The 27,808-nt window shown below is 36.7% G+C and overlaps 1 protein-coding gene across 4 annotated transcripts in view; it reads left to right on the forward strand.

Moving 5' to 3' along the window:
• Window positions 1–27,363, forward strand: part of LOC126813891 (enoyl-CoA hydratase EchA19) — a 178,036-nt gene extending 150,673 nt beyond the window's left edge. The window contains exons 2-10 of one of the 4 annotated variants that reach the window (XM_056102369.1): window positions 676–820; window positions 1,438–1,587; window positions 1,858–2,031; window positions 3,001–3,268; window positions 22,721–22,798; window positions 23,855–23,959; window positions 24,744–24,890; window positions 26,018–26,086; window positions 27,182–27,363. In XM_056102369.1, coding sequence (XP_055958344.1) covers window positions 676–820; window positions 1,438–1,587; window positions 1,858–2,031; window positions 3,001–3,056 — 525 coding nt within the window. In that variant the 3' untranslated portion in view covers window positions 3,057–3,268; window positions 22,721–22,798; window positions 23,855–23,959; ... (1 more) ...; window positions 26,018–26,086; window positions 27,182–27,363. Of the gene's footprint in view, window positions 1–675; window positions 821–1,437; window positions 1,588–1,857; window positions 2,032–3,000; window positions 3,740–22,720; window positions 22,799–23,854; window positions 23,960–24,743; window positions 24,891–26,017; window positions 26,087–27,181 lie in introns of those variants that run through there. The other 3 variants (XM_056102317.1, XM_056102348.1, XM_056102360.1) reach the window with 3 other exon arrangements.
• The last annotated feature ends 445 nt before the right edge of the window (window positions 27,364–27,808 follow it).

The following is a 27,808-nucleotide window of genomic DNA, read 5'->3' on the forward strand; positions in this document are numbered from 1 at the left end:
GGACAAAATGGCCGCCCCTTGTATAACGCAAATGGTGTAAATATGTGGTATATCAAGGTTGTGGACCCTCTAGAGGCCACAATTTTTTTCCGATTTTGATGCAACCTTAAATTTATGCTTATATCACAAAGATCTTGGTCCTTTCGATATTCGCGCATATCGGATCGTAGCTTCCTGAATTATGGCCCTTGATTGTATGAAAAATCTTGTTTTAAGCTTGTGGTCCCTCTAGCGGTAACAATTTTAATCCAATTTAAAAAAACATTTGAATATATCACCGTTACACTTGAATGATGGTTGAATTCGAATTTCATGAAAATCAGACGAAAACTGACAGACAAAATGGCCGTCCCTCTACGCAAATAGTGTAAACATCTGGTATATCAAGGTTGTGGACCCTCTAGAGGTCACAACTTTGATCTGATTTTAATGAAACTTGAACTGCATGTTTATAACCCAAAGATCTTGGTTCCTGTCAATATTCACACATATCTGATCTTACCTTCCTGAAATATGGCCCTTGATGTTAGGAAAAATAGCTTTTTGTTTAGCTTGTTCTCTATCGATCTCTTGCAAAATGTGGGCGTATCCTGCCTGGCAGCCGCTGGTTTTGTTATAGTCCAGGGTCCAAGTAGAATGATGTTTAGTAAACCTGTTATTGTTGTTATATTCCAGGGTCCAAGTAGAATGATGTTTAGTAAACCTGTTATTGGAGCTATAAGTGGTTATGCTGTAGCAGGTGGAATGGAACTAGCTCTGTTATGTGATCTAAGAGTTGTAGAAGAATCAGCTATTATGGGGATATTCTGCAGAAGATTTGGTTAGTACTCTAGGATTTGCTAACTTCTTTGCAATGGCAATGTTGGAGTAGCTGACCACAGGTCCGAGGTGCTTATATAGCATTCCTTGATAGTGTATGTGAGCTCAGAATTTTCATACTAGCATTGCTATGCTTGGCAGAGGTGAGACTCCCTTGAAACCAAAGGTATTCAATGACTCCTGTAACTTCAGTAGCCCAGATCTGCCAATGCACTGTGAAACACAAGTAAAACGCTAAGACTAAACTCTTTGTGAGTCTGCAGTAATTGGATTGATGAGACTTTAAAACTCCTATTCCTTAGAATTTAAACAGACTTTCCCTTGTTTATGCAATATATATTATGACTATATCTCTAATACAGGGATTGAGCAGCCCTGTGATTTTCTATTAAAATACATCACTTAAAAAAAAATTATTTCATTTCCTTGTTATAAAAGCTTATAGGACAAAACTCTTGGTAAAAAACTGCTGCTTCTGTTTTCTCCCAATAAACATATTTTAATCAGTCTTTGGAATGATATGATTTTTATCCAAACATTTTGATGTATATATCCTTTGGTGACGGTAATTTAATGGCCCAATCAATATGATTTTTTTTATCTAATCTTCGATTGAAGGAGTACCCCTGGTAGATGGAGGGACAGTACGTCTGCCTGCGCTGATCGGTTTATCTCGAGCTTTAGATCTTATTCTAACAGGGCGACCAATCAACGCTAAGGAGGCTTTACAGTTTGGATTGGCAAATCGTGTTGTTCCAGATGGCACTGGTAAGGTTAGATAACTGCTTATTTTGGGTGTATTTGTATGACATACAACTTTTATTTTTGTTATCATATATTTTCTCATTACATATACATACCAAGATTAAAGTTTCATTTTTGAATGGTGGTCTAACTCACCTAATTATTAATAACCCAAGGTTTTTTTTACATTAGAGTTCTTTAAACCCTAGCATTGCACAGGTGACTGTGATAAATAAAATATCATGTTGACTTGATGTAGAAAAATAAAAGGATTGTTTGTATGTTTATTTTTAGGACTGACCAACGCTATAGAACTAGCAAATGAAATTGCAGCCTTTCCACAGAGATGTATGAAAGCTGATCGTAGGTCTGCATACAACTCAACATTTGATGCTGAAACAATGATGGATGGTCTACAGTATGAGTTTGTTAATGGGATGAAAGTAGTTCAAGATGAAGCCGTTCCAGGTAGGCCTCATTTTCTCAAAATAACATTTATTTGACATCCAGCCATGTATTGTGTTTTCTTGAAATGTCTGTACCCTCACGTTGAACATATCCTTATCAATATCGTCCCTCGCCCTTTCTTGTCTCTACTTTTGAAGGAAATAAAACCTTTTTTTATACGCCAACATTTTCATGTGGACGTATATTGTTACCTTCGTCCGTCCGACCGTCATTTGCATTTGTTTGTGGACACTCTACAGGTCACATTGTTAACCTAATTTTGCCGAAACTTGAAATATAGGTTTATGTCTCAAAGATCTCAGTTCCTGTCTATATTGGCATGTATTGGACTTTAACTTCATAGATTATGGCCCCTGATTGTACAAAAAATCATGTTTTTAGCTTGTGAACACTTGTTATCCGATTTTGATGAAACTTAAGATATGTTTATATCCCAAAGATCTTGGTTTCTTTTGATATTCAGGCATATTGGACCGTAACTTCCTGGATTATGGCCCCTGATTGTAAGAAAAATCACGTTTTTAGCTTGTGCACCTTCTAGAAGTTTCAATTTTTATCCGATTTTGATGGAACTTAAAATATTTTTTTATATCCCACGGATCTTGGTTTCTTTTGATATTGTCGCTTGTCGGACGGTAACAACATGGATTGTTCTCTGTCCATTTCTTGCAAAATGTGGACGTATCTTGCATGGCAACCGCTTGTTAATTTAGGTGAAAATAGAATATTGAATTGGGTTCATCTGATTTGGTACTTTCTATGAGTAATTGGACAGGCTCTACCAATAAATTTTATGTTTTAAAATATATTCCGATGTCAGCTTGTTTACTATTTTATATGTTTTGTTTAAAACAAATCAATACATCAAATTTGATTAAATCAGCACTTTTATTTTTTACCCAAATCAAAGAGGTCTAGTCATTGTAAATTCATAGTGTTATGTTCTGAATAGATTCTATTTGTTTTTAGGTGCCCAAAGATTTAAAGATGGAGTTGGAAGACATGGAAGCTTTACTAAGAAATAGAAATAATCCCCCCAATAGTATTTTATCTTACAATTATTCTTATTGGTCAGACCCAATGATCTTCAGTGGTACAATTCTTCGTATTTGTCTGACCCAATGAGCCTTACAAGTCTTCTTAATGGTGAAAAATAACCCAATGATCTTCAGTGATAAAGTCTATTTAATGATGAAAAAAACTGTGATGATCTTCAAGTTCACAATTCTTGTCATCGGTAAGAATTAAAATCTTCCAATTATTGAGAAGAAAACCAATGGTACAAGTCTTCCAACAATTCCTTGAATATTCCTTGATATGGTAATACTTTCACATGGAAAACTAATAATTATTTTTACAACGCTAACAGTACAGCGGCTCTGTAAGGCCAGCAAATGAAATTTGTGATTGGCTGGTTCGTACAGCTCTGATCTAATTATGGTTAGAGAATATTAATCTTGATATGTCAGGTCACAATATTGCTGATCGAAATTTAACTTGTGCTCACAAATCAAAATATATTGGAAGTGTATTCAAAGCTTTTTGCTTGTCAAGCAGCCACAGGATTTCTTTCTTTACCTTTTGATTAATCTATGTATGTTATAATTTGAAATAGCCAAAGTTAAATACAATTTTATGATCTGGAAAAATGTTAGTTTCGAGAACTCCAGACCAAATTGTCTGCAATATTAATCTGGAAAAAAAAAGGGGACCAACAGTGTTAACTGGCTCCACTCGTCTTAAAGAGCACATTAAATGACCAATATAAATAGTATGTACTTTAGGCTAGTGTTACTATACAATTTATTACAATTTAATTCAAATCCATTCATAATCAAATGAGACATCTTCTTTCAAAGTCACAAATATGGAACTGCCCTGAAACCAATTATGCCAATTATCTAAAACACTCAAATTTGTTATATATGAAATTGGCGAGACAGCGCAGTATTCCATGTAAAACGAGTGGTTTAACTTTAGTTCATATTTAGAATTTGTCATGAATATGCCATAAATCTGCCCTTTCTGAGTTAGTCCCCTAAACATAGTTTTAGGGGGTTGTAAATCATTAACACCGATGTGCAAAGGATTATTGTTGATCACTGTCTGCAACTGTGCCCTCCAACAAGTACACATTATAGTAGACTCTTTATAAAATGGGTGTAATCAATCACTGAACCCCAGCTTGTAACTAGAAAATTGAATAATTAATTCAAAGCTGTGCTATAACTGAAACTATTGTAGGAATTATAATGATGATTTTGTTAAAACTTTGTATCATGTAAATCTTTTTATTAAAAGTTTACTTGTGAGACAGTGTAAACTAAATGCATACAAAGCTTCAGGAGAGACAGATATTATAAACCCTCTGATAATCTCTCTGGTGCATGTGCAAAATGTGCCACATTGGATGATTAGAAGTGGTGCATTGCATCCTTTATTTTTAGCAAATGTTGTCTTCTTTTACTTTAATTTGTTTTCAGTTAAAAATATGCTTAAACATACATTATGCAAGAGATAAATCTGCCTATTGTAGGTCTTTCTTTAGGCCTGAAATGTTATATAAACTATTAATTAGACATTAATTAACGTATCCAGACCATAATCAACTCTTATGTCAACGCTAGCCTGCGATAATTGTTGGAATTATGATCCAATTTGCTGTATAACTTTCCTTCTCGATTTAACGATTAAGTAGATAATCGAGACTATGATTTTTGTCGTACTGACTGTAGTAATGATGACCGAGGTTATGCCAAACTTTCGATCGCTTATTCCTCGGTTTATAGTGGATCAATTTGACTGAAATTCTCAGCAAATTGCCTTTACATTATCTAGTTTTTAACTATTATAGTGAGAACTGCCAACTCGTTATCTAATCTCCCATAATGTATCTTTAATGAATCAAATTAGGAAACCTTTGAATTGCGTCCTACCAAATATAGTATTGAATGGGTTGATCAGTATTCTACTTCCACATTTATTGAATGATGCTTGTCACAATTTGCTCTAATAAAGTTAATTTGCACAAAAATCAATTGTATCTCAAAATTGACCCTGTGGACCAAATATTTTACATGTAAACAGGTACTGATTTCACAAAACAAAGAAACTAGTAATTAAAAAAATTTAATTTCAAATTTAACTTTGATTTTTTTTACCTATTTCCAGAGATCGCATAAAAAAGTTCTAAACATCCAACATATTTTGATTGTTATATTGTATGGAATACAATTACTGTTTATTAGTTTTACTGTTTAACAGTTTTAGTTTAAGAATTGGGTCACCTTCAGGGTTATTGTTATTTATTTATATCTAAATAAGGTGGCATCATTTTTATAATACAATCATTTGGTTGTTAAATTCAGATTAGAGATATCCAGTGGAATGGTCCCTCTGTAAATAAAAAAAACAGTAATTGTATTACATAGAAATGTATCCTGGGTATTATTGCCTGATCAATTACTAAATTCCATCCAAACAATTTTAATTGATGTTAATGAAATTTGTTATTGTTTTGTTTTGAAATAAAACTGCCAATTACACTATTATATAATATCGTATTTGTTTTTTTATACGCCCACATTTTCATGTGGACGTATTATGCCGTCACCCCTGTCCGTCCGGATGTCTGAGATATAGGTGTATCCCCAAAAGATCTCGGCTGCTTTCGATATTGGCATGTATCGGATTGAAACTTCATGGATTATGGCCCCTGTTTGTACGAAAAATCACGTTTTTAGCTTGTGGACCCTATAGAGGTCACAATTTTGATCCGATTTTGTTGAAACTGGAAATGTAAGTTTATAACCCAAAGATCTCAGTTCCTTTCAATATTCGCGCATATCGGACAGTAACTTCCTGAATTATGGCCCCTGATTGTACGAAAAATCACGTTTTTAGCTTGTGGACCCTATAGAAGTCATAATTTTTATCCGATTTAAAAAAACGTTCTATTATATCACCGTTACACCCTAAGGATGACTGAGTTCAAATTTCGTGAAAATTGGCCCAAAATTGACAGACAAAATGGCCAACGTTCGTTCCCAAATAGCGTAAAAATATGGTATATCAAGGTTGTGGACCCTATAGGGGTCACAATTTTTATCCGATTTTGTTGAAACTTGAAATATTAGTTTATAAAGACCTTGGTTCCTTTCGATATTCGCACATATCGGACTGTAACTTCCTGAATTATGGCCCCTGATTGTACGAAAAATTGCGTTTTTAGCTTGTGGATCCTATAGAGGTCATAATTTTTATCCGATTTAAAAAAAACGTATTATTATATCACCGTTACACACTGAGGACGACTGAGTTCGAATTTCGTGAAAATCGGCCCAAAATTGACAGACAAATTGGCTGCCGTTCATTCAGTTCCTTTCGATATTTGCGCATATCGAATTGTAATTTCCTGAATTATGGCCCTTGATTGTAGGAAAAATCACTTTCTTGTTAGCTTGTTCTCTATCCATCTCTCGAAAATGTGGGCGTATCCTGGCTGGCAGCCGCTGGTTTTATTTTGGTGTGGGGAGGAGGGGGGCGGGTATAACTGTTCATGGCACAACCCTGTATTTTTATACGCTCACATTTTCATGTGGACGTATTATGCCGTCACCCCTGTCCGTCCGTCCGTCCACAATTGTTTGTGGACTCTCTACAGGTCACAATTCTTATCCGATTTTGACGAAACTTGAAATATAGGTTTATCCCCAAAAGATCTTGGCTGCTTTGGATATTGACATGTATTATGCCGTCGCCCCTGTCCGTCCGTCCGTCCACAATTGTTTGTGGACTCTCTACAGGTCACAATTCTTATCCGATTTTGACAAAACTTGAAATATCGGATATCCCCAAAAGATCTTGGCTGCTTTCGATATTGGCCTATAGAGGTCACAATTTTGAACTGATTTTGATGAAACTTGACATGCATGTTTATAACCCAAAGATCTTAGTTCCTTTCGATATTTGCGCCCATCGGAACGTAACTTCCTGAATTATGACCCCTGATTGTCCGAAAAATCGCCTTTTTTAGCTTGTGGTCCCTCTGGAGGTCACAATTATTATCCGATTTAAAAATGTTTGATTATATCAACCTTACACCGTAAAGAAGGTTGGGTTCGAATTTCGTGAAAATCAAACCAAAATTCCTGGACAAAATGGCTGCCGTTTGTATGCGAATAGTGTAAAAATATAGTATGTCAAGGTTGTGGACCCTATAGAGGTCACAATTTTAATTCAATTTTGGTCAAACTTTATAACCTAAAGATCTTGGTTCCTTTCGATATTTGCACATATCGGATCGGAACTTCCTGAATTATGGCCCCTGATTGTACGAAAAAATCGCTCTTTTTATACGCCCACATTTTCATGTGGACGTATATTGTCGACGCCCCTGTCCGTCCAAAGATCTTGGTTCCTTTCGATATTCGCACATATTGGAATGTAACTTCCTGAATTATGGCCCCTGATTGTACAAAAAATCGCGATTTTAGCTTGTGGAGCCCATAGAAGTCATAATTTTTATCCGATTTAAAAAAACCATATTATTATATCACCGTTAGACCCTAAGGTCGACTGAGTTGGAATTTCGTGAAAATCGGCCCAAAACTGACAGACAAAATGGCTGCCCTTCGTTCTTAAATAGTGTAAAAATATAGTATGTCAAGGTTGTGGACCCTATAGAGGTCACAATTTTAATTCAATTTTGGTCAAACTTTATAACCTAAAGATCTTGGTTCCTTTCGATATTTGCACATATCGGATCGGAACTTCCTGAATTATGGCCCCTGATTGTACGAAAAAATCGCTCTTTTTATACGCCCACATTTTCATGTGGACGTATATTGTCGACGCCCCTGTCCGTCCAAAGATCTCGGTTCCTTTTGATATTCGCACATATTGGAATGTAACTTCCTGAATTATGGCCCCTGATTGTACAAAAAATCGCGATTTTAGCTTGTGGAGCCCATAGAAGTCATAATTTTTATCCGATTTAAAAAAAACCATATTATTATATCACCGTTAGACCCTAAGGTCGACTGAGTTGGAATTTCGTGAAAATCGGCCCAAAACTGACAGACAAAATGGCTGCCCTTCGTTCTTAAATAGCGTAAAAATATGGTATATCAAGGTTGTGGACCCTATAGAGGTCACAATTTTTATCCGAATTTGTTGAAACTTGAAATATAAGTTTATAACCCATTGATCTCAGTTCCTTTCGATATTTGCGCATATCAGAACGTAACTTCCAGAATTATGGCTCCTGATTGTACGAAAAATCGCGATGTTAGCTTGTGGAGCCCATAGAAATCATAATTTTTATCCAATTTAAAAAAACGTATTTATTTATTATATCACCATTAGACCCTAAGGACGACTGAGTTCGAATTTCGTGAAAATCGGCCAAAAACTGACAGACAAAATAGCCGCCCTTCGTTCTCAAATAGTGTAAAAAATATGGTATATCAAGGTTGTGGACACTATCGAGGTCACAATTTTTATCCGATTTTGTTGAAACTTGAAATGTAAGTTTATAACCCAAAGACCTGTCTTCATTAGCCCAGTAGAGGAGCAGAACAGTAGGACGTTAAACCCCATTTCATTTATAACCCAAAGATCTCTGTTCCTTTCGATATTCCCGCATATCGGACCGTAACTTCCTGAATTATGGCCCCTGATTGTATGGAAAATCACTTTCTTTTTAGCTTGTTCTCTATCCATCTCTCGAAAATGTGGGCGTATCCTGCCTGGCAGCCGCTGGTTCTAATTTCATGCCATTTTAATATGCATAATAAACGAACATATTGTTAAATGTGAGAGAAGAAATTACACAATATATTCGACTCTGCCTTGTCTTCTTATTTTCTTGAAAAGATCACACTAGCAAAATTTCCAAGGTTGTAACAGTGGTATTTTGTTGAGGGAGAGGGGGGGGGGGGGTCATTAGCATTTTTCCATGTGTTAATCATACAGAGGTCCTAAACCGACCCACATTTCATATTCGCCACTGAAATAGGTACTTCTTTGGTTAAACTGTGCTGTGGTTCCCCATAATGAAATTAGGTATTATTAGTCCGGTGGCTGAAGGGGGTGAATTTATGAGACCAAGATTTTCTAGACCATATATTAAATATAAAACATAAATTTCTAGGACTGTCCATCTCTAAAACAGTGTATATAATGCCCCTGGACAACTGTTTTGATTTGTGGGGTGGGGGTAGCATGTGTGCGTGTATGGGAGGTGGTCAATTGGCGTGAAATGAGTTCACATTGATTTAAATGATGATTTTCTTAGAGCTTGGTAAAAACATTACTTTTTAATTTCACTGCACATCTCGAAATATGTGTGTAAGATTCCCATTGTATGGGGCAAAATGTAATTTTGGGGACATAAACCACCTGGTTCAAAATTGACCTGAAAGGTGTTTTCTCGTTAGCTTTTTTGTTCAATCTGATTAAAACACAGATGCTATATCGTTCCGTTTTCTATAGTTCAAAATTTCGTTTTACTTGTCTTCACATCACTAGGATCTGGAAGAGTTGTTATATAACAGCCTGTCTAGTTGATGTGAGGTATTAGCCAATGAAACGGTATGTTACGGTAAACCCCTAGAAACATTGATTGATTAATCAATGTCTGACGTCATAGGGTCAAGAGCCGCTCGTATGACCCCTGAGGGGACCTCCCAGTACAACTGGTCAAATGTAGTGTAGGCCATCGAAAGTATAAAAAAACAAAACGAAATATACATCTGTACTTTAATCAGATTGCTTTTTCGTTCAGTACCAATTTCGTCATTCCAAACATTAAATTATAATGGAACTTTTCAAGAGATCTAGACCGGGAGCCCAGGAGGTTAGCCTAGCTGAAAAGTGTACCAATTTTCACATATATGGTATCAAAGCATGCATATCTGGTATCATCAAAATGTAAGTCTGCCGGGTATCTGGTGGTGGGTGTGGCTGTGGCTGTGAGGGCTGCGATACTGGGCATGAATTCTTGGGCTAGATTAGCTCAAAAGTGTACCACATGAAAATGGTACAGCAGTGTACCTTACATCTTCAAATATTACAAAAACATTTTGACTGACATTTCTAGTGGTGGGGTACCCCCGACAGAGTTATGTAATTGCCAGACCACAGCTAGGCTAGATTAGCTGAAATCTGTACCACTTAAAACTGCTTTGGAGTTGTTCAGCACCACCACAGGAATCATGAATGATCACTGCCAGACAGTTTATGCGGTGGTTTACCCCTAACAGAACAGACACACCCAATATGCCACGCCTCTCAGCTAGGCTAGATTAGCTTAAATCCGTACTGCCTAAAACTGCTTGGAAGTCATTCAGCACCACATGAATCATGAGTGATCACTGCCAGACAGTTTGTGCGGTGGGCTACCCCTAACGCACATGCCCAAAATGGCAGCCCCGCCCCTCCCCACCTAAGCTAGATTAGCTGTAAAACTGCTTGGAAGTTGTTCAGCACCACAGGAATCATGAATGATCACTGCCAGGCAGTTTGTGCAGTGGGTTACGCCTAACACTAACAGACACGCCAAAAATGCCATGCCCTCAACTAGGCTAGTCTAGCTGAAGCCTGTACTACCTAAAACTGCTTGGAAGTTGTTCAGCACCACCACATCAATCAAGAATGACAATAGCCAGACAGTTTGTGTGATGGGTTACCCCTGACAGACACGCCCAAAATACCACGACCCCCCTCCCCCAACTAGGCTAGATTAGTTGAAGTCCGTACGATCTACAATTAATTGGACGTTGTTCGGCAAAACCTCAGGAATCATGGATTACCACTGCCAGACAGATTGTGCAGTGGGGTACCCTTGACGACCGGCCAAATTGCCACGCCCCGCAACTAGGTTTTCAGCGCCACCACAGGAATCAAGAATGACCACTACAAGACAGTTTGTTCGTTGGGTACCAATGACAAAAAGCCCAAAATGTCACGCCCGCAACAAGGCTACATTAGCTGAAGGATGATGCCACCCTGGGGAAATTTTAATATTCAAGATGGCCGTCATGAGACATTTTCTGGTTATTTACTTTAATTTAGTGGCGTAAAATTCGGGAGAGATTCTCTCGAACCTCGGTATGAAGGTAGTTTCTATAAGAATTTGACCCATTGAATCCGACGAGCTTGGGTGTTCCTCCTAAAAGTGACTGCTAATTCCAGTAGGAAGCCAAATTCACAATGGGGGCTCATTTTTGAAGGAAACTCATAATGTTCCCTAAAACGGCGTGTAATATATTGAAATATAGGTTTTCGTTGTCAATTACTTCAAATATAAACATAAAAAACATGTTTCGACCAAAAGGTATTCCAATCCGATGATATTCTGTCCCTTGTATTCTTATAAGGACACAAATTATACACAGTCAAACCGAATCAACAATCGGGCCATCGTGAGTCGAAAGCAAAATGTTTATAAAAGCTAACTGGGGCTTGTCGAACCTCATGTAAAAGTCTAACTTACGCTCGCTTGAATCACTGCAATACTTGAATCAGTATAACAGTCTGATTCTTCCGCTTTTATCATTATCATGCAACGGGAGTGAACCTTGTCTTGACAGTTATTAGGTCACTCATACGCGCCGGTAAAGCTGAGGTTGGCAAACATTTTCCATCCCTTCTTCCCCTCTGTTTTTTTTTGGTAGAGAGGATGATGTCATAGTGAATCATAATGTATGCTTGACAATTCGCTCTATGAATTCGGCGAATCAGAAAACTTACAGTTTAAAACATTAATAACATCGTTATGTCTCGCCAAAATTGGCCGCCATTTTGAATATGACATCAACCTGGAATACCTTTTGGTCGGAATATGTTTTTATGTTTATATGTGAAGTAACTGACACTGAAAACCTATATTTTAATATACTGCACACCTTTGTTAGGGGACGATATGGGTTTCCCTCCAAAATAAGCCTCCATTTTGAATTTGGCCCCCTAGCGGAATTAGCTATCACTTTTAGGAGGAATAGCAAAATTCATTGGATTCAGCGGGTCAAATTACTATAGAAACCAGCTTCATACCGAGGTCCAAGAGAATCTGTCCCGACTTTTACCCAACTAAATTAAATAAATAACCAGAAAATGTCTCATGTCGACCATCTTGAATATTTAAATTTTCAAAAGGGTGCTGAATCTACACATATTAACGACATATAATCCACTCAAAACCTACATTTCAATATATTGCACATCTTTTTAGTGAACTTTACGAGTTTCCCTCTAAAATGAGCCTCCATTTTGAATTCGGCCCTCTAGCGGAATTAGCCATCACTTTCAGGAGGAATACCCTAGCTCATTGGACAGCAATGGACAGTGTGATCCCTGGGGTGCTGAACAATTTCCAAGCAGTTTTAAGTGGTACACACTTCAGCCACTCTAGCATAATTGCGAGGCGTGTCATTTTGGGCGTGTCTGTTAGGGGTAACCCACCGTACAATCTGTTTGGCAGTGATCATTCATGATTCCTTTGGTGGTGCTGAACAACACCAAAGCAGTTATAAGTGGTACATATTTCAGCTAATCTAGCCTAGTTGCGGGGCGGGGCATTTTGGGCGTTTCTTTTAGGGGTACCCCACCGCAATATTTGTCTGGCAGTGGTAATTCATGATCCCTGTGGTAGTGCTGAACAACTTCCAAGCACTTTTAAGTGGTACAGACTTCAGCTAATCTAATCTAGTGGGGGGGGGGGTATTTTCGTCGTGTCTGTCGGGGTAACCCACCGCACAAATTGTCTGGCAGTGATCATTCTTGATTCCTGTGGTGGTGCTGAACGACTTCCAAGCAGTTTTAAGTGGTACAGATTTCAGCTAATCTAGCCTAGCTGTGGTCTGGCAATTACATAACTCTGTCGGGGGTACCCCACCACTAGAAATGTCTGTCAGAGTGTTTTTGTAATACTTGAAGATGTACGGTAGACTGCTGTACCATTTTCATGTGGTACACTTTTGAGCTAATCTAGCTCAAGAATCCATACCCAGTATCGAAGCCCTCACAGCCACACCCACCACCAGATACCCGACAGACTTACATTTTGATGATACCAGATATGCATGCTTTGATACCATATATGCGAAAACTGGTACAATTTTTAGCTAGGTTGACCCCCTGGGCTCCTGCTCTAATCTGGAAATGTACATATAAAAACCCACAGTAAATCCGAGACATGTTTAGATATTAGTTTATTCTTAGTCTTCACCAGAAGATTCAAAATCAGAGTTCATAATATGAGAGGGATCGATATCTTCTTGATGGCTAATCAACAGCTCGCATTATATCTTTGGGATATGCTTCAGATACCCATTCACAGTGTAAATCTTTATTCCAGCCCTGAGGCCTGTTTCACGAAATTTTAACTAAGATAAAATCCAAATTTTAGTAATTTGATTATATAATATTAGATTGATTTTAGTGCTTAGCCAATTAAAATTGAAGTATCTACTAAAATATGGATTTTATCTTTAGTTAAAATTTCGTGAAACAGGGCCCAGTATCGCAGGGTCATCTTGTTCGATCATTGGTTTTGCAGCCTGTCTCCATATTGTTGCAACGTAATTGTTACGTTTAATGTGCAGCAAAAGATTACTCAGGGAAGATGGTAATAAAGAAAGAAAGGTTTGTTACTTTTCACCACAAATTAAAATTCCTCCAGAAAATCTTTCTTCTAGTGTCATCTACTGATATAAGTCACCTTTCGCCGAACTAGTCCTGGATCTGACTATGGTTCTGTAGGAAAGTTTGAGTAGGGAAAATTTTTTTGAAGAAATTTTTAAAGAGTGCCGAAATCAGTCAAAGAAGGACGACATCACGACATGATACCAATCAACCACCATAGTTATCATTGTGTTTTAGTGGGTGGAGAAGAACTCTTTGTTTTTAGATTCTTCAAACACAAATGGTGATAGAGGCGAAATGTGCTGAAATAACGAATTGGACCAAAAAACAACTCAAAAGTGCCAGCTATAAGGTTTTCGATGTCCCTGAGTTTAAAGATGGCAGCCAATATGGATATAACTACTTCTCTATTATGTGTTTTGTTATGAATAGTTAACCTTGCTTCGAGATGTCATTTAAAGAATTGATTTTTGTTCCTTTGGATATTCTTTCAAAAACATAGTTACTGAATTCAATATGGGGTTCAAAAATTAATTTCCGATATGATTGTCTGTTATTCATTTCACAAGTTCTTGTGACTGCCACAACAATACTGTTTTTCATCAGCAATGGACACTAGACACAAAATAGGCAGAAATGCACCTAATGATACGCCAGGGGCGGAGTGATCCTTGCTCCGTAAGGGCGGGTGTCTGATGGGGTTCTCCCCGAATAGGCGCAACATTTCTTTAGAAAAACTGACTGTAAATTGTGTTTTATAGAGTATATCTTGGTATTTTCTAGATTCTGCACATATTTAACTTGCGGCAACCTTAGTAATTCATCAAAAACGAACATTAACTAGGTTCGGGACCCCTGAAACTACCATACTTCTGTTCAGCTCATCCCTAAAAAGGAAGGGGAAAAATAGGATGTTAAAACGCATACTTTAATCATCAGTAGAAATACGCTATATAAAATAATAATTCGTATATCAGTTTACAGCTACAAAATCTGAAAAAAAGATATGTTTCAGTTTTATCCAATAAACAATTGGTTGTCATTTCATGCAGAAAGATCTTGTGTTAAAACGGGTTGCAAATTGTTGTATTACATGGTAGGCCTTAAATTATATAAATTAACACTTAATTGGTATTTTGATCGAATATTTTACCTCAACAAGAACGTTTCCGTTTAATTGAAAATTCAAATAAACAATTTATTTTTAGTTCGAGTGGAAAGTGCTACAGGTGGTAGATAATATTTACATGTTGTTTAAATGCGTATTTTTATAAACTTATTATGCAGATAGATGTTTATATGGAAGGTCCACTTGGATATAAAGTACGATTTTGTGTGAAATAGGCGCCCTGAATACAATGCTTATGAAATTTTACAGTCTAGTAGTTTATTCATCCCTTGATTCTGTGAAATAAAGAACATTTTGACACCAAAGCTGGTTTAAATACCCTTTTCTGCGTGCCCAGTTTGCGATATTTTAATATGTTTACGGCAATAACATGTCTTAAAATGTTTCTATTATAACGGTAACAATTCTTATCGTTTTATCCTCTTGAGCGTCCACAAGAATTTTTAAAGTGATCAAGGGCCTTCACTCTACCAGTAAATATAGGAAATTGTTGAAAATCAATAGGATTCTTCGTCTAATGACCTTAAACACAGTGTATAAATTTAAAGTCAATCCGATATTAACTTTAGCCCCTAAAGCCTCAACAAGCAATTTTCCACAAGCAATAGTGGACGCCGGACCGACGTACCGACGGATGGGGACGACGGCAATATACGACCACATTTCAATATGGGCGTATAAAAATTGTTTGTGTCATTTTGGGGTAATCAGCCCAGTGGTGTGGGGTATGCCGCCCAGGTATAGGAGCTATGCCCCGAGCAATAGTGGGATATTTGCCCCACTTCCACCAGTCGCACAAGTTTTAAAATGGCCGATATTAAATACTTGTGTTGTTATCAATATAAATTTGATTTCTATATCTTTCATAGCTACCAAGATACACTCGATGACTCCCATCTAAAAATTAAGAAAAAGTGACCCCAAAATTTGAAAGTCACTCAGAATACATACATTTGTGTCTGCAACTTCAATATTTTGGAGGACACGCACCGACATTAAAACCCTACAGGGTGATAACACATGACTCTACTGCCAATCATGTCCGAGATTTTCAGGGTGTGTCCTTAACCCCACGTGGGCACTTTATACGAAATTACCCCTGCTTAAAGACCATTTTGCCCCACGTGTGGGGTATTCCGCCCATTTTGTGGTTTTTAGCATTTTACTCACAAGTTTACTAATTATAGACATAACCTGATAAAAATAAGTTAAACAACACAATATCATCAGTAGTTTGATATAATCCTGAAGTAGTTACTGAAGGTTGAGAAATATGAATTGGGCACAGAGTTTCCCTTAAGGTGGGCGGGCGCTTTACCCCACATTGCCCTACTCCATCTTATGCTAATTATGTATTGTGACTATCTTGTGGTAACTATGCTTGACATCATAAATTAGTATGCACAAATAGTTCTTTATATAGAAAGACCAAACTTCTTTTTTGAGTGTTATTAAAATGGGGTATAATGTGTTTTCTTGAAAATAAATAAAAAATTTACCCCCCAAAATATTCTTCAAATAAGTTAACATAAACAGCTTCATTCTGGCCTTAAATGGACAGAAAACTAGAGCAGGTAGGATAAAATTGATATAGGCTAACGTCGGTGGCCATATTTGAATTGTTGAATAACCTACCACGTGGTGAGTGTCGACCCAATTTCAACATACTGACTTCGGCACCCTTTACACATTTCTCCCTACTCAAACTTTCCTACAGAACCATAGCCAGATTCTGGATTATACTTGGTACAAACAATTTTTTCTAAACCAGCAATTATTACGTCATCAGAAACATCATTTGTATATCCCAGCTCTTTAAAAATTGTTAGAAAGTTGGAAAAAGAAAGACAGATAGCCATTACCACTGAAAACATGTAGGACGAGATATTCTCGACACTTTCAATACTAATCTTGATGGATCAAAAAATATATCAAGATTAATATTGAAAGTGTCGAGAATATCCTAGAACTGACAACAAACCACGAGGACACCAAAATAGCTTACCCACTCCTCTTCGCATTGCAAATTAATGGAGGCGCTGAAACAAATTTTATTTTAATAATAATAATAATAATAATATCTTTATTTTCAAAGGTGAAAAATTAGGCTTAGAGCCTGTTTACAATTTTGCCCTTTATAACAAAGAAATGAAAAAGACAGTAATAGAACAAGACACTTAACAAATACTCACACACAAAACATTCAAATATATATTGATAAGCTAAATAGTTTAACTTTAAAACTAAAAGTAATATGATAGATAATATGTAGTAAGTAGTTGATATATTAAATATAGGCTACAGGTTAAGAAGAAGAAATAACATGCCTAGTGATATTTTTCTTAAATAAATGAAGATTTTTAATATTTTTAAGTGAATATGGGAGAGAATTCCAAAGCACTGTGCCTCTATATTGTAAACTACATTTAAATATTTCATAAAAAAGGTCTACAGATAGAAAGTCTATTATTGAGAGATGAATATGGAGTGGTGTTATAATGAAAAATATTATATAAATATGATGGACAAAGTTTATGGATAATTTTATAAACAAAAATATATTTGTTAATTAAAAGTCTTTGATAAATAGTTTGAAGATTTAAGGATGAAGATAAAAATTGATAATTAGATGAGAAGGAATCATCAGAGATAGGTCTATTGTAAATTGATTTAAAGGATAATTTTTGAAGTCTCTCAAGTTTAGATATAGATGTAATTGAACAAGAGTCCCAAATAGTGGAGCAATAATTTATATGAGATTGAATATGAGCAAAATAGAACAATTTAAGTACTTCAGTAGGAAGCAACTGTTTTAATTTGCGTAATTGAACATTTTTCTGTCGAAGAAGCTTAGATAAATGATCAACATGAGGAGACCAAGTGAAATTTTCATCAAAAATGATGCCTAAAAGTTTAAATGTAGAGACATTTTCTAAAGGTGAATTATTTTGCGTTCTTGCTCGGGCGAAATAGACTTCCCAATCATTCTCCACCCAAACAATGATCCAAATTACACATTTTGGTCGATAATGAAACGGGCAAAGGTAGAAAATATCGCGGAAGGTGACTTACATCAGTAGATGACACTAGGAGAAAGATTATCTGGGTGAAAAAATAACAGACCTTTCTTTATTACCACCTTGCCGTAGTGGTCTTTTGCTACATGGCTGGGATGAAGATTTACATGTAAATTGGTATCTGAAGCATATCCAAATATATGCGAGCTGTTGGTCAGCAACCAAGAAGATATTTATCCCGCTCATATTTTGACCTTTAATTTTGAATCCTTTGATGATAACTAAGGATAAACTAATATCTAAACATGTCTCTTGACAAGTTCCATTATAATTTAATATATTGAATGACGAAATAGGTAGGCCTACTGAACGAGAAAGCTAACGAGAAACCACTTTTAAGGCCAATTTTGAACCAAATGATTCCTGTCCACAAAATTTGTAAGTAACAAATTTGCTGGACTGTAAATATTTCTGCAAGATAAAAATATTTTTTATACATTATCGACTTGAAAGAGGTAAGTGGTCGGTTTTATGGTGAATTTTCCCACACATTGTACACTAGTTTTACTTCTGATGTAACAGCAATATTTTATTTCGCATGATGCAGTGTCATGAAGCATTCAATGTAAACGATATGTATCATTACCTTAAAAACAAAACGCATATTTAATGAACTGGAGCTATTTTGATAAATGTTATCAGTCTTTTCACAGGAAATTGGGTTTTTTTTATCTGCTGATCTGCATATTCATAACAAATATTCTTCATCGTGATGAATTCACATTCTATACATTACATTTTAATCTAAATTTCATTTGCTTTTTTTTGCATACGTGGCATGCTCAGTTCCCCCGGAAAATCTTACGATAATTAGACGGTTGCACACGCGTTTTCCTGTTATTTCAGCCCGTGAGTGCAGCAACTTGAAAATGCTCCAATATAGCCTTATTTATGTGGATTTGCAACCGAAATCCCACTCAACTAATCAATCAGGCTGTTGTAGCTGAAATCACCGGACACCCAAAACTTGACTTCCCGAAAATACAAATTGACGAAACAAGTAACGATGATGCCCGAAAAAAATGTCGCACTAAGCAAAATGGCCCCAGACCAACTGTCACCGGGTACTTTGTTTTACTGGTTGGAAAGCAAACTATACCCCCCACACACACACACCCACGCACAACACACACTCACACACACGCCCATGTAAATAAGATGCGTGCAGAAAAGTGAATAGGCCAATAATATTTGATGAAAAATAAGTCATTATAAATTGGAGGTTAAAAAAATAATTGGTATTTTTGAACAATTATTTGGGTTACTCGCTAATAAATAAGCTGAAGGAGGTCCCGTGTTCATTTACATGTCGCCTCAATTTGAATCATGAAAGGGAGGGGTGAAAATCAAGATGGCGTCCAAAATGGCCACTATACCAAGGTTTTATTGACCAAACTATCCATTAAAACAAACCACTAGTTTTATAACACATGACATCTTTGTAAAATCCAAGACGACCACCAATTACCTGAGATTAACTTTAGCAAACGTATGGTTTAACTTAAGTCATCTTACAACTAGAAACATGTTTTTAATTTTAGATTAAATATCAGTTGGTGTGTAATTATGTTATTAAGGCGTTTTAAGCCAATACCAAGCGGCACGTCGAATTACCCAATAACTCTCAAATAACACCCATATAATGCAATCCAGATAAGGAAAATATCCACAATGAACAGCTGCTACTAAATTAGTTATTCCTATAAGAGGAACTGGCTAATATAAATCAAATTTAATTCTTTCCGAATATTCCAACATCAGACTAGTATTCGAATAGCGAAGTTCTGCGATCGAGTATTCGAATACAGGGGCAGAACACTATTTGTAATGACGTTGATCAAAGGTCACTTGGTAAATCTGATTATATTCACTTCAGTAGTTATTAGATATCCATTTGTATAGATATTAAATACAGTATTATATAATTTGTCAGATTCTAAATGCAACATTCAAGATGGTCGAAAAAAGATTTTAACCGCTTTAATGACATTTGAAAATACACATGACACAATTCTGTGTAAGAAGTGAGCGACGTATCGGTATTATCAAGCGAATGTATTTTTACCATTGTCGTTGCATAGAATTGTGTCAAGTGCATATAAAGTTGAAGAGGGTTATTTCCCCAAAACGATTCTTGACCAAATGACAAATACTCCAAAAAGCTGAAATATTCGTTTATTATTTACGCCCTGGTGCAAACACTAATCGCCGCTCGCATTCTGTGACTGAAACCAACTGCCCGTGGCCGCAACTTGATAAGCGCACTGGAATAAGATACCGCCAAAGCAAAAAAGAATGTGTTTTCGGTTATTTGGTCACAAAATAAGGTCGGTCGGTCGGTCGGTCGGTCGAAAATCTTACGGGGTAAGATTGGTTACTAACTGAACTAATATTAATCTTTTAATAACCGAAATCGAATTAATCTTTTATAAATAACCTAAATCGATTCTCGCATTCTATAGCCTTTTTTATATCATTTTAAATACAGTTCGGTTATTATTATTTATCTAACTTTTAAAGTTACTGACAGTTGTTAGCATTTTTAAATAGTATTTCCAGTTTGATTACTGAGTGAGGTTTTGGAAAATATTAAAATAATGCCGATTCGGAATATTGTAGATACCGAAATTTCAGTGTCTGCAAGGCAGATTTATAGGATCTGGGAAATGAGAAACAAAAGATTAGGGTGGGCGACTTACTCTCAAAAACAGGGTCGGTCGGGTTGCCATAAATACAAGGAGTTGGGTGGTAATATATCGACAATCTGTTGGAAGAAAACAAAGGCTATGTATTTATTGGTCACAGCTTTATCTCTATGTCTATATCATGTCGTATTGAGATAACAGTGTAAGATAATAAATCGATTTATGTTTAAATCTTTCCAGTGTGTTATAATATACAATTATACAATAACATGTACAGGTGACAGCTGCTGATATACTGAGTGTTGAAGAAAAATAGATCATTCTGCCATTTGTATGGTTTACTTGATAGAAGTTGATCAGTGATCACAGGATGCTATCTATTTTGTGTTTGGGTGTTTTGTTTGCGGCTACTGATGGTAATGCCGATCTCGCTGCACCTGTGAAGATAGATGTATATTACGAGACATTGTGCCCAGATTCAAAAAATTTTCTTCTAAATCAGCTCAGACCCACCTACCATACGTTGAAAGATATTGTGGAAATCAGTTTGGTACTTTACGGAAAAGCTACAGTAATTTCCTTTGCAGTTATTATAGTTTCAAACGCCAACATTTTAATGTGGTAGTATATTGCCCTTACCCTGTCCGCCCGTCCATACTATTTTGTTAACGTAGATAAATTTTAATACGTTGTTCAGGTGGATAAACAGAAGAATTCTATCGAATATCAATAATTTCTCATGTCGGAGTTATGCACTTTCAATTACGAAACTATGTTAACGCAATAATCGGAGGAAATTATGAAATCATCGATGATTTCTGACGATAATTCTCAGAAATGTATCCCTTAAAGATACATTATGGGAGATTTTTATAGATAGTTGGCCATTCTTGCTATAACAGTTCAAAAGTAGATGATGAAAGAAGAATATATTGAAAATTTCAGTCAAATTACTTTATTCTGAACATAGTTATCATCGTTGTAATATTTGCCTAGAAATGGTAGCGAAATGCGTCTTCACCTTGGCCGACCGTTTGATTGACAGGCGTTAACTCCACCTACATATCTCGATTATCAAGTAAAGTTTTCAATGGCACACGGAAACGCTTTACAGTAACCTGATGAAAATACGTCAGTTAGACCGAGGCTAAATGATAGAGTGTACTTAGCGAGGCCGCTGTAAAGCGTTTCGGTATGCCTTTGAAAACTTTACTTGATAATCGAGATATGTAGGTGGAGTTAACGCCTGTCAATCAAACGATCAGCGAAGGTGAAGACACAATTCGCTACCATTTCTAGGCAAATATTACAACGATGATAACTATGTTCAGAATAAAGTAATTTGACTGAATTTTTCAATATATTCTTCTTTCATCATCTTCTTTAGAACTGTTATAGCAAGAATGGCCAACTATCTATAAAAATCTCCCATAATGTATCTTTAATCAATTAGTGAAATCCTATTTAAATCCGAGCTGTAGTCGAGCCATCCGTGGGTCTACAGAGTTGATTTTGGGCTTGTTGTTTAAATAAAGATCTAATTTATAATTTCTATAACATCTGAAGCCTGAATTAACACTTGCAATAATCAGATTTAGCTCTTGCATAATGCATATTTAATTAAGAAACCGTGTCAACGCTCCGGAGGCAACAATAATTATCACCGGTTTCCAGCATGGTTTCACGTTATTAGTGCTTCAAAAAGAAGGCCCGACAAGAGTCAACGTTTAGTTGTTCGGATGGGCGAAAAGCTAAGGCCCAGGATACACGCGGGTGTGCACGTAAAAGAACATTTATCGCGGGATAGTATCTGCATTGGTTAAATTAAAGATACAATTTGGGCGATTTCTAAATGATGTTATATATTACAGGAACCATATGAATGTTATTATTACAGGAACCATATGAATGTTATTATTACAGGAAAGAAAATGGGAGGTTGGGTGGCCGAATGGTTAGCGCGTGTGCGTTGTATCACAAGGTCTGTCATTGAGTCAACTGGCGTGGCTTCGATTCCACGATTGTATGTGACAAGGAGTAGGGTCGCCTGTCCTACCTCGTGGGTTTTCTCCGGGTCAGTTTGCCCCACTACTAAAGACCGGGGAAATAATATTAAATCATGTATTCGTCCTGAAATGACCCTAATTGTGTCGAGTGGACGTTAAAACCCATATTTTTCTCTCTCTCTACAGGAAAAACAAGAAACAGATGGTTCCTACACATTCACCTGTCAACATGGTAGTAAAGAATGTTACGGTAACGTCATACAAGTACGTCAGGGTTTTTTATAGTTTTTAAATATTGCTTGCCTGGTGCTAATTAATATTTGCTTTATCCCGTTGAGTGGAACAGGGTCAGCTGAAATGATAAATTTAGAATATTTTGATGCTTTGTACGTGATCAAATTTTAACAATGTACAGTTTATTTTTAATTGATTTGAGAGCTACGTTGGCTGGCTAAAAAATGATAGATCAATTGGATTGAAACAACAAGTACAATCATTGAATGAATCATAGACATAAGAACTGCAACGGTGGTGTTATTATTGTCTTCGTACCAGCCCATCTTGTGAACCTACCAATTGAAATCACCAGTCCCCGAGTTGACAAAGCATTCTCAGACTTAAGTTAAGAATTTACTCAAAACTGTTTGCCTTATTCTAACTAAAATATAGCTCTTTATAAAACTATTGTTGTCTTAATGTATCAAATACCTCAAAAAGAAACTATGTGCCAAGTTTTGTGTTTTTGGATCAAAGATATTTCTCATAAACAGTGATTGAAAGTTGAGTAAATTCTTAACTTACGTTGAGAATGCTTTGTGAACTCGGGGCCCGAAATAGACAAAACTGGCTGTATGGTCCTGGAACTGAATATGGTTCTGTAGGAAAGTTTGAGTACAAATTTCACACAAGATATCTGTTATCAACCTAGAATTGGATGTTTACCAAATTATAACTCCATAACTTTTATATAACAATCTGCCACTCATTCACTCATTTTGATTTAAGTGCATATTAGACAATGACTTCTGTACAATGTGTGCATCTAATAATTAGCCAAAGATATTAATTAATTCAATATAATTCTATAATTAATTTAAAGATAAAAAATTCTAACAATCTTGCTACAATGTACAGCATCTTAAACTAAATGGTAGGTTATTCCATAAAACAGGGACTTGAAAACTAAAAGAGCGCTGACCATAAGAGACTAGTTAAACAGTTTTAAGCTTTAAGCTGATGTGCGTAATGTTCGACCGGGTGTATAAAGTTCTAAAAGATCTTCTTTCACTATAATTACAGTATATGAATATTGTATTTTAGGCGTGTGCTATTAAACATATAAATGATTTTGATGTGTACTCGCAATTTATTTACTGTATGGAAGAAGTCATATTTACGGATGGTCCTGAAAAGGCTGCTCGTGATGTAAGTTGATGTTATTCTACAGGTTACTCGTTTTGTTTCCTGGCGGTACAATTACAACTAAATGATGTGCCATTTGTTCTTCTGTTTCCAGGCAGTACAATTACAACTAAATGATGTGCCATTTGTTCTTCTGTTTCCAGGCAGTACAAATACAACTAAATGATGCGCCATAATTAAGAATTATGATTAATGTTGACAGAGTTATTGTCCTTGCTTCAAAAATAAATTTCTCAATTTTTGCAGATATGACGGCGATTGACCGATTGGGATGAAACTTTCTGTTCAAAATGCTTGTAAAGAAGCAAACAAGAATTATTTCAGGGCGTTATATTAACTAGCGTTACATGGGATGGTGATAGGCAGGTGTGTGGGTAATGGTGTTATTGCATGTCGTTGCGTCATAAGGGTGTGGGAAGCAATCGTATTAGCAGATAGCGAGACGTTTTTGACTGAACTGGGCACTGGTGATATATATTGCTGTATAATACAGATATGCCCTATTATTTTATTGCTGGAGTTTTACTGAATCTCCTCACTGCTAAAAGCAAATTGATCTTTTAACATGTAAACTACCAATATTTGAATACCCTTGTCGATCCTTGTACAAGAAGACCATCTGTGGGTGTATGCTGTAGTGTGGTTGGACATCTGCTTCCAGAATCCGACATTTGTATTAAATAACCACTCAGTATAATGTAACACATACTTTAACCTGGTTTCTAGTATTATGTCGACCAATCAGTATCTAGAACACATATTTTAACCAGTTTTTATTTTATCGCAGTGTTCTGTCAATCAATCACTGCCCATAGATGATATTTTGACCTGTGCCAAAGGAAACGAAGGAATGATGTTACAACATGCATCAAGTATACAACAAGGCTCATTAGACCCAAAGTTGGATTGGGTCCCGTGGGTTGTTATAAACAATGTGAGTACTCCGTGGTATCCCTTGGTTTAGGATTACTGCTGTGTTTGTTATTTTTTATACGCCCACATTTTTATGAGGACGTATTATTCCGTCGCCACTGTCCACCAGAACTTCCGTCCGTCCGTCCGTCCGTCCGTCGACAATTTGTTTCTGGACACTCCACAGGACCATAACTTAATGGATTATGGCAGCTCATTGTACGAAACATCACGTTTTTAGCTTGTGGATACTCTGGAGGTCACAATTATTATCCGATCTTGATGAAACTTGAAATGTATTTTTATAACCCAAAGATCTTGGTTCCTTTCAATATTCGCACATATCCTAGACTGTATCTTTCTGAATTATGGCCCCTGATTGTACAAAAAATCGTGTTTTTTAGCTTGTGGATTCCCAAGAGATCACAATTCTTATCCGATTTTAAAAACCGTTCAAATATATCACCATTTTACCATAATGAAGGTTGAAATGAAACTGTCGGACAAAATGGCCGCTCTTTGCACGCAAATTGTGTAAAAGTATGTAATACGAAGGTTGTGGACCCTCTAGAGGTCACAATTTTATCCGGTATTGATGAAACTTAAATATATATTTATATCCCAACGATCTCTGCGCATTTTAGACCATAACTTCCTGGACTATGGCCCCTGATTGTACGAAAAATCGCCTTTGTTTTTAGCGTGTTCTCTATCCATTTCATGCAAAATGTGGGCTTATCTTGCCTGGCAAGTGGCTACCGCTGGTTTTCTTGGGCGGGGGGGGGGGGGGGTGACCGAATGGTCTAATGCATGGGCTTTAGATCATAAGGTCTGTCATTGAGTCAAGTGACGTGGTTTCGATTTTCAGCTTGTGTGTGACAAGGATCTCCTGTCCACCCTCGTGTGTTTTCTCCGGGTCGTTCGGTTTCCTTCCACTGCTAAAGACCCTTACACGCAAGCAAATTATTGAATCATGTTAGTCCAGAAATGAACTAGTTTGTGTTGAGTGGACGTTTAACCCTATAGAGTATGTGGTTAAAATCAATTGTTTTAATAGTTTATGAATTAAAAAAACACACTTTTTTGCAGAATTTATGAAATGTATTCTAATGAAATATATTCTAAAAATATTAATTGTATGTCGTACAGGTACATACAGAAAGGATAAAAAAATTATCTGCAAAAAATCTATTTGGATTGGTGTGTCAGACCTATCAGGTGAGGAATGAAAATGTCTAATAGGGACATTGTATTTTCATATACAACTGGCGACAGTTTTATCTTTGATGTGAATAGAAGTTATATCTCATATCAACCTGTCATGACGTCATCATAGGTTGATATTTTCGGTTCATAATCATATCAACCTGATATGATGTTGATGATCGAAATAATTTTTTATTCTTTTGACCATTAAAGGGGCTTTATGGGAGATTGATCCACTATGAGGGGCCACAGTGGCTAAGACGCTGGCTCGCCAGCCCGGAGGTCGTTCGGATGTTGGCAGTTGGAATTCGATATAAGAGTAGACCGTAGCGCCGCTTCCCGGGCAAAATTTCCCTCATAGCACACTGTATGGCGTATGCCTGTGTTCATTAGCCAAGTTCGGAACAGAACAGTAGGACGTTAAACCCCATTTCATTTCATTTGATCTTCTCAACCGAGTCCTGGATCTGACTACTATGGTTCTGTAGAAAAGTTTGAGTTGGGATAAAAAAAAATTGTATAATGTTTAGTAGGTGTCTTAGTCAGTATTTTGGACTTGGGTGGATACTCACCACGTGGTAGGTTAATCCCCAAATGACGTCATCAAATATGGCCACCGACGTTATTTCAATTTTACTATACGTCCACATTCATAATGCCGACGTATTTTATGCCGTAGCCCCTGTGTGTGTGTGTGGAGGGGGCGGGGCGGGAGGTGGGTGTCTGTAGGTCGCCTACAGGCCGTAATTCTTAACAGATGCTTTTGAAACTTTGCATAGTTATTCCTTATACCCTAAAGATGGCCCCTATTCAGTGATATTCTTGAATCTTTACATACTTATTCCTTATACCCTAAGGATGATCCCTATTGTTTTTTGTCCGACCCCCAGGGGCAAAGCCACGCCCATTTTTTGTATTTGTTTGTCTTCTACAGGCCGCATTTCTTAACGTATCATCTTGAAACTTTGCATACTTATTCTTTGTACCCTAAGGAAACATACCACTGCAAGAAGGTGTAGAGCTTGCAAATTCTCTAATGTTCTAATTGGTTCAAGCATGAGTTCTAATTTCTGTCTGAAATCATTGTCTTCATAAAATATTTTTCAGGGAACCAAACCAGAAGCTTGTAAGCTGAAACCTATAGGTGTTTAGAGAAGATAGTTTTATTAAAACTTGTATCTCTATTTGTTTTGTTTCATTTCCTGGTTCGTAGGCTTGCTGATCTGCATACCATAAATCTGTCATTTATCATCTATGCAAACGCCAGATCTTTGTTGGATTTATACAGAGAGAGAGAGAGAGAGAGAGAGAGAGAGAGATGGGTTTTAATGGCCACTCGACACTAGCTAGTACAGGCGACCCAACTCCTTGTCACGTACAAGGTGGGGTGGGGGTGGAAACACGCCACCTGACCCAATGACAACCCTCATGATTTAAAGTGTAAATGTAATTCGTCGACCAACCTCAGATGTTGCCAAAAATACTGCTTAAGAAGACACCTGGCCCTTGCTACGATAGCTGAGTAATACAGGTTTCCTGAATCGGAAGTGACGAACGCCAAAGGAAAACACGAGTCGTCTCTCTATATAACTGACTGATGTGACGAGTGATAACGGATATACGGGCGAATTTCTGCTCACATTCCTTCGAAGACCAAAAGTTGTTATATGGGACTGTTATATGTTGCCGCTGAATGGTTAAAGACTCGTATTACAGGTGTATCATTTTTTGGTT

Source organism: Patella vulgata, chromosome 1, assembly GCF_932274485.2.
Source record: "Patella vulgata chromosome 1, xgPatVulg1.2, whole genome shotgun sequence".
Lineage (NCBI taxonomy): Eukaryota > Metazoa > Mollusca > Gastropoda > Patellidae > Patella > Patella vulgata.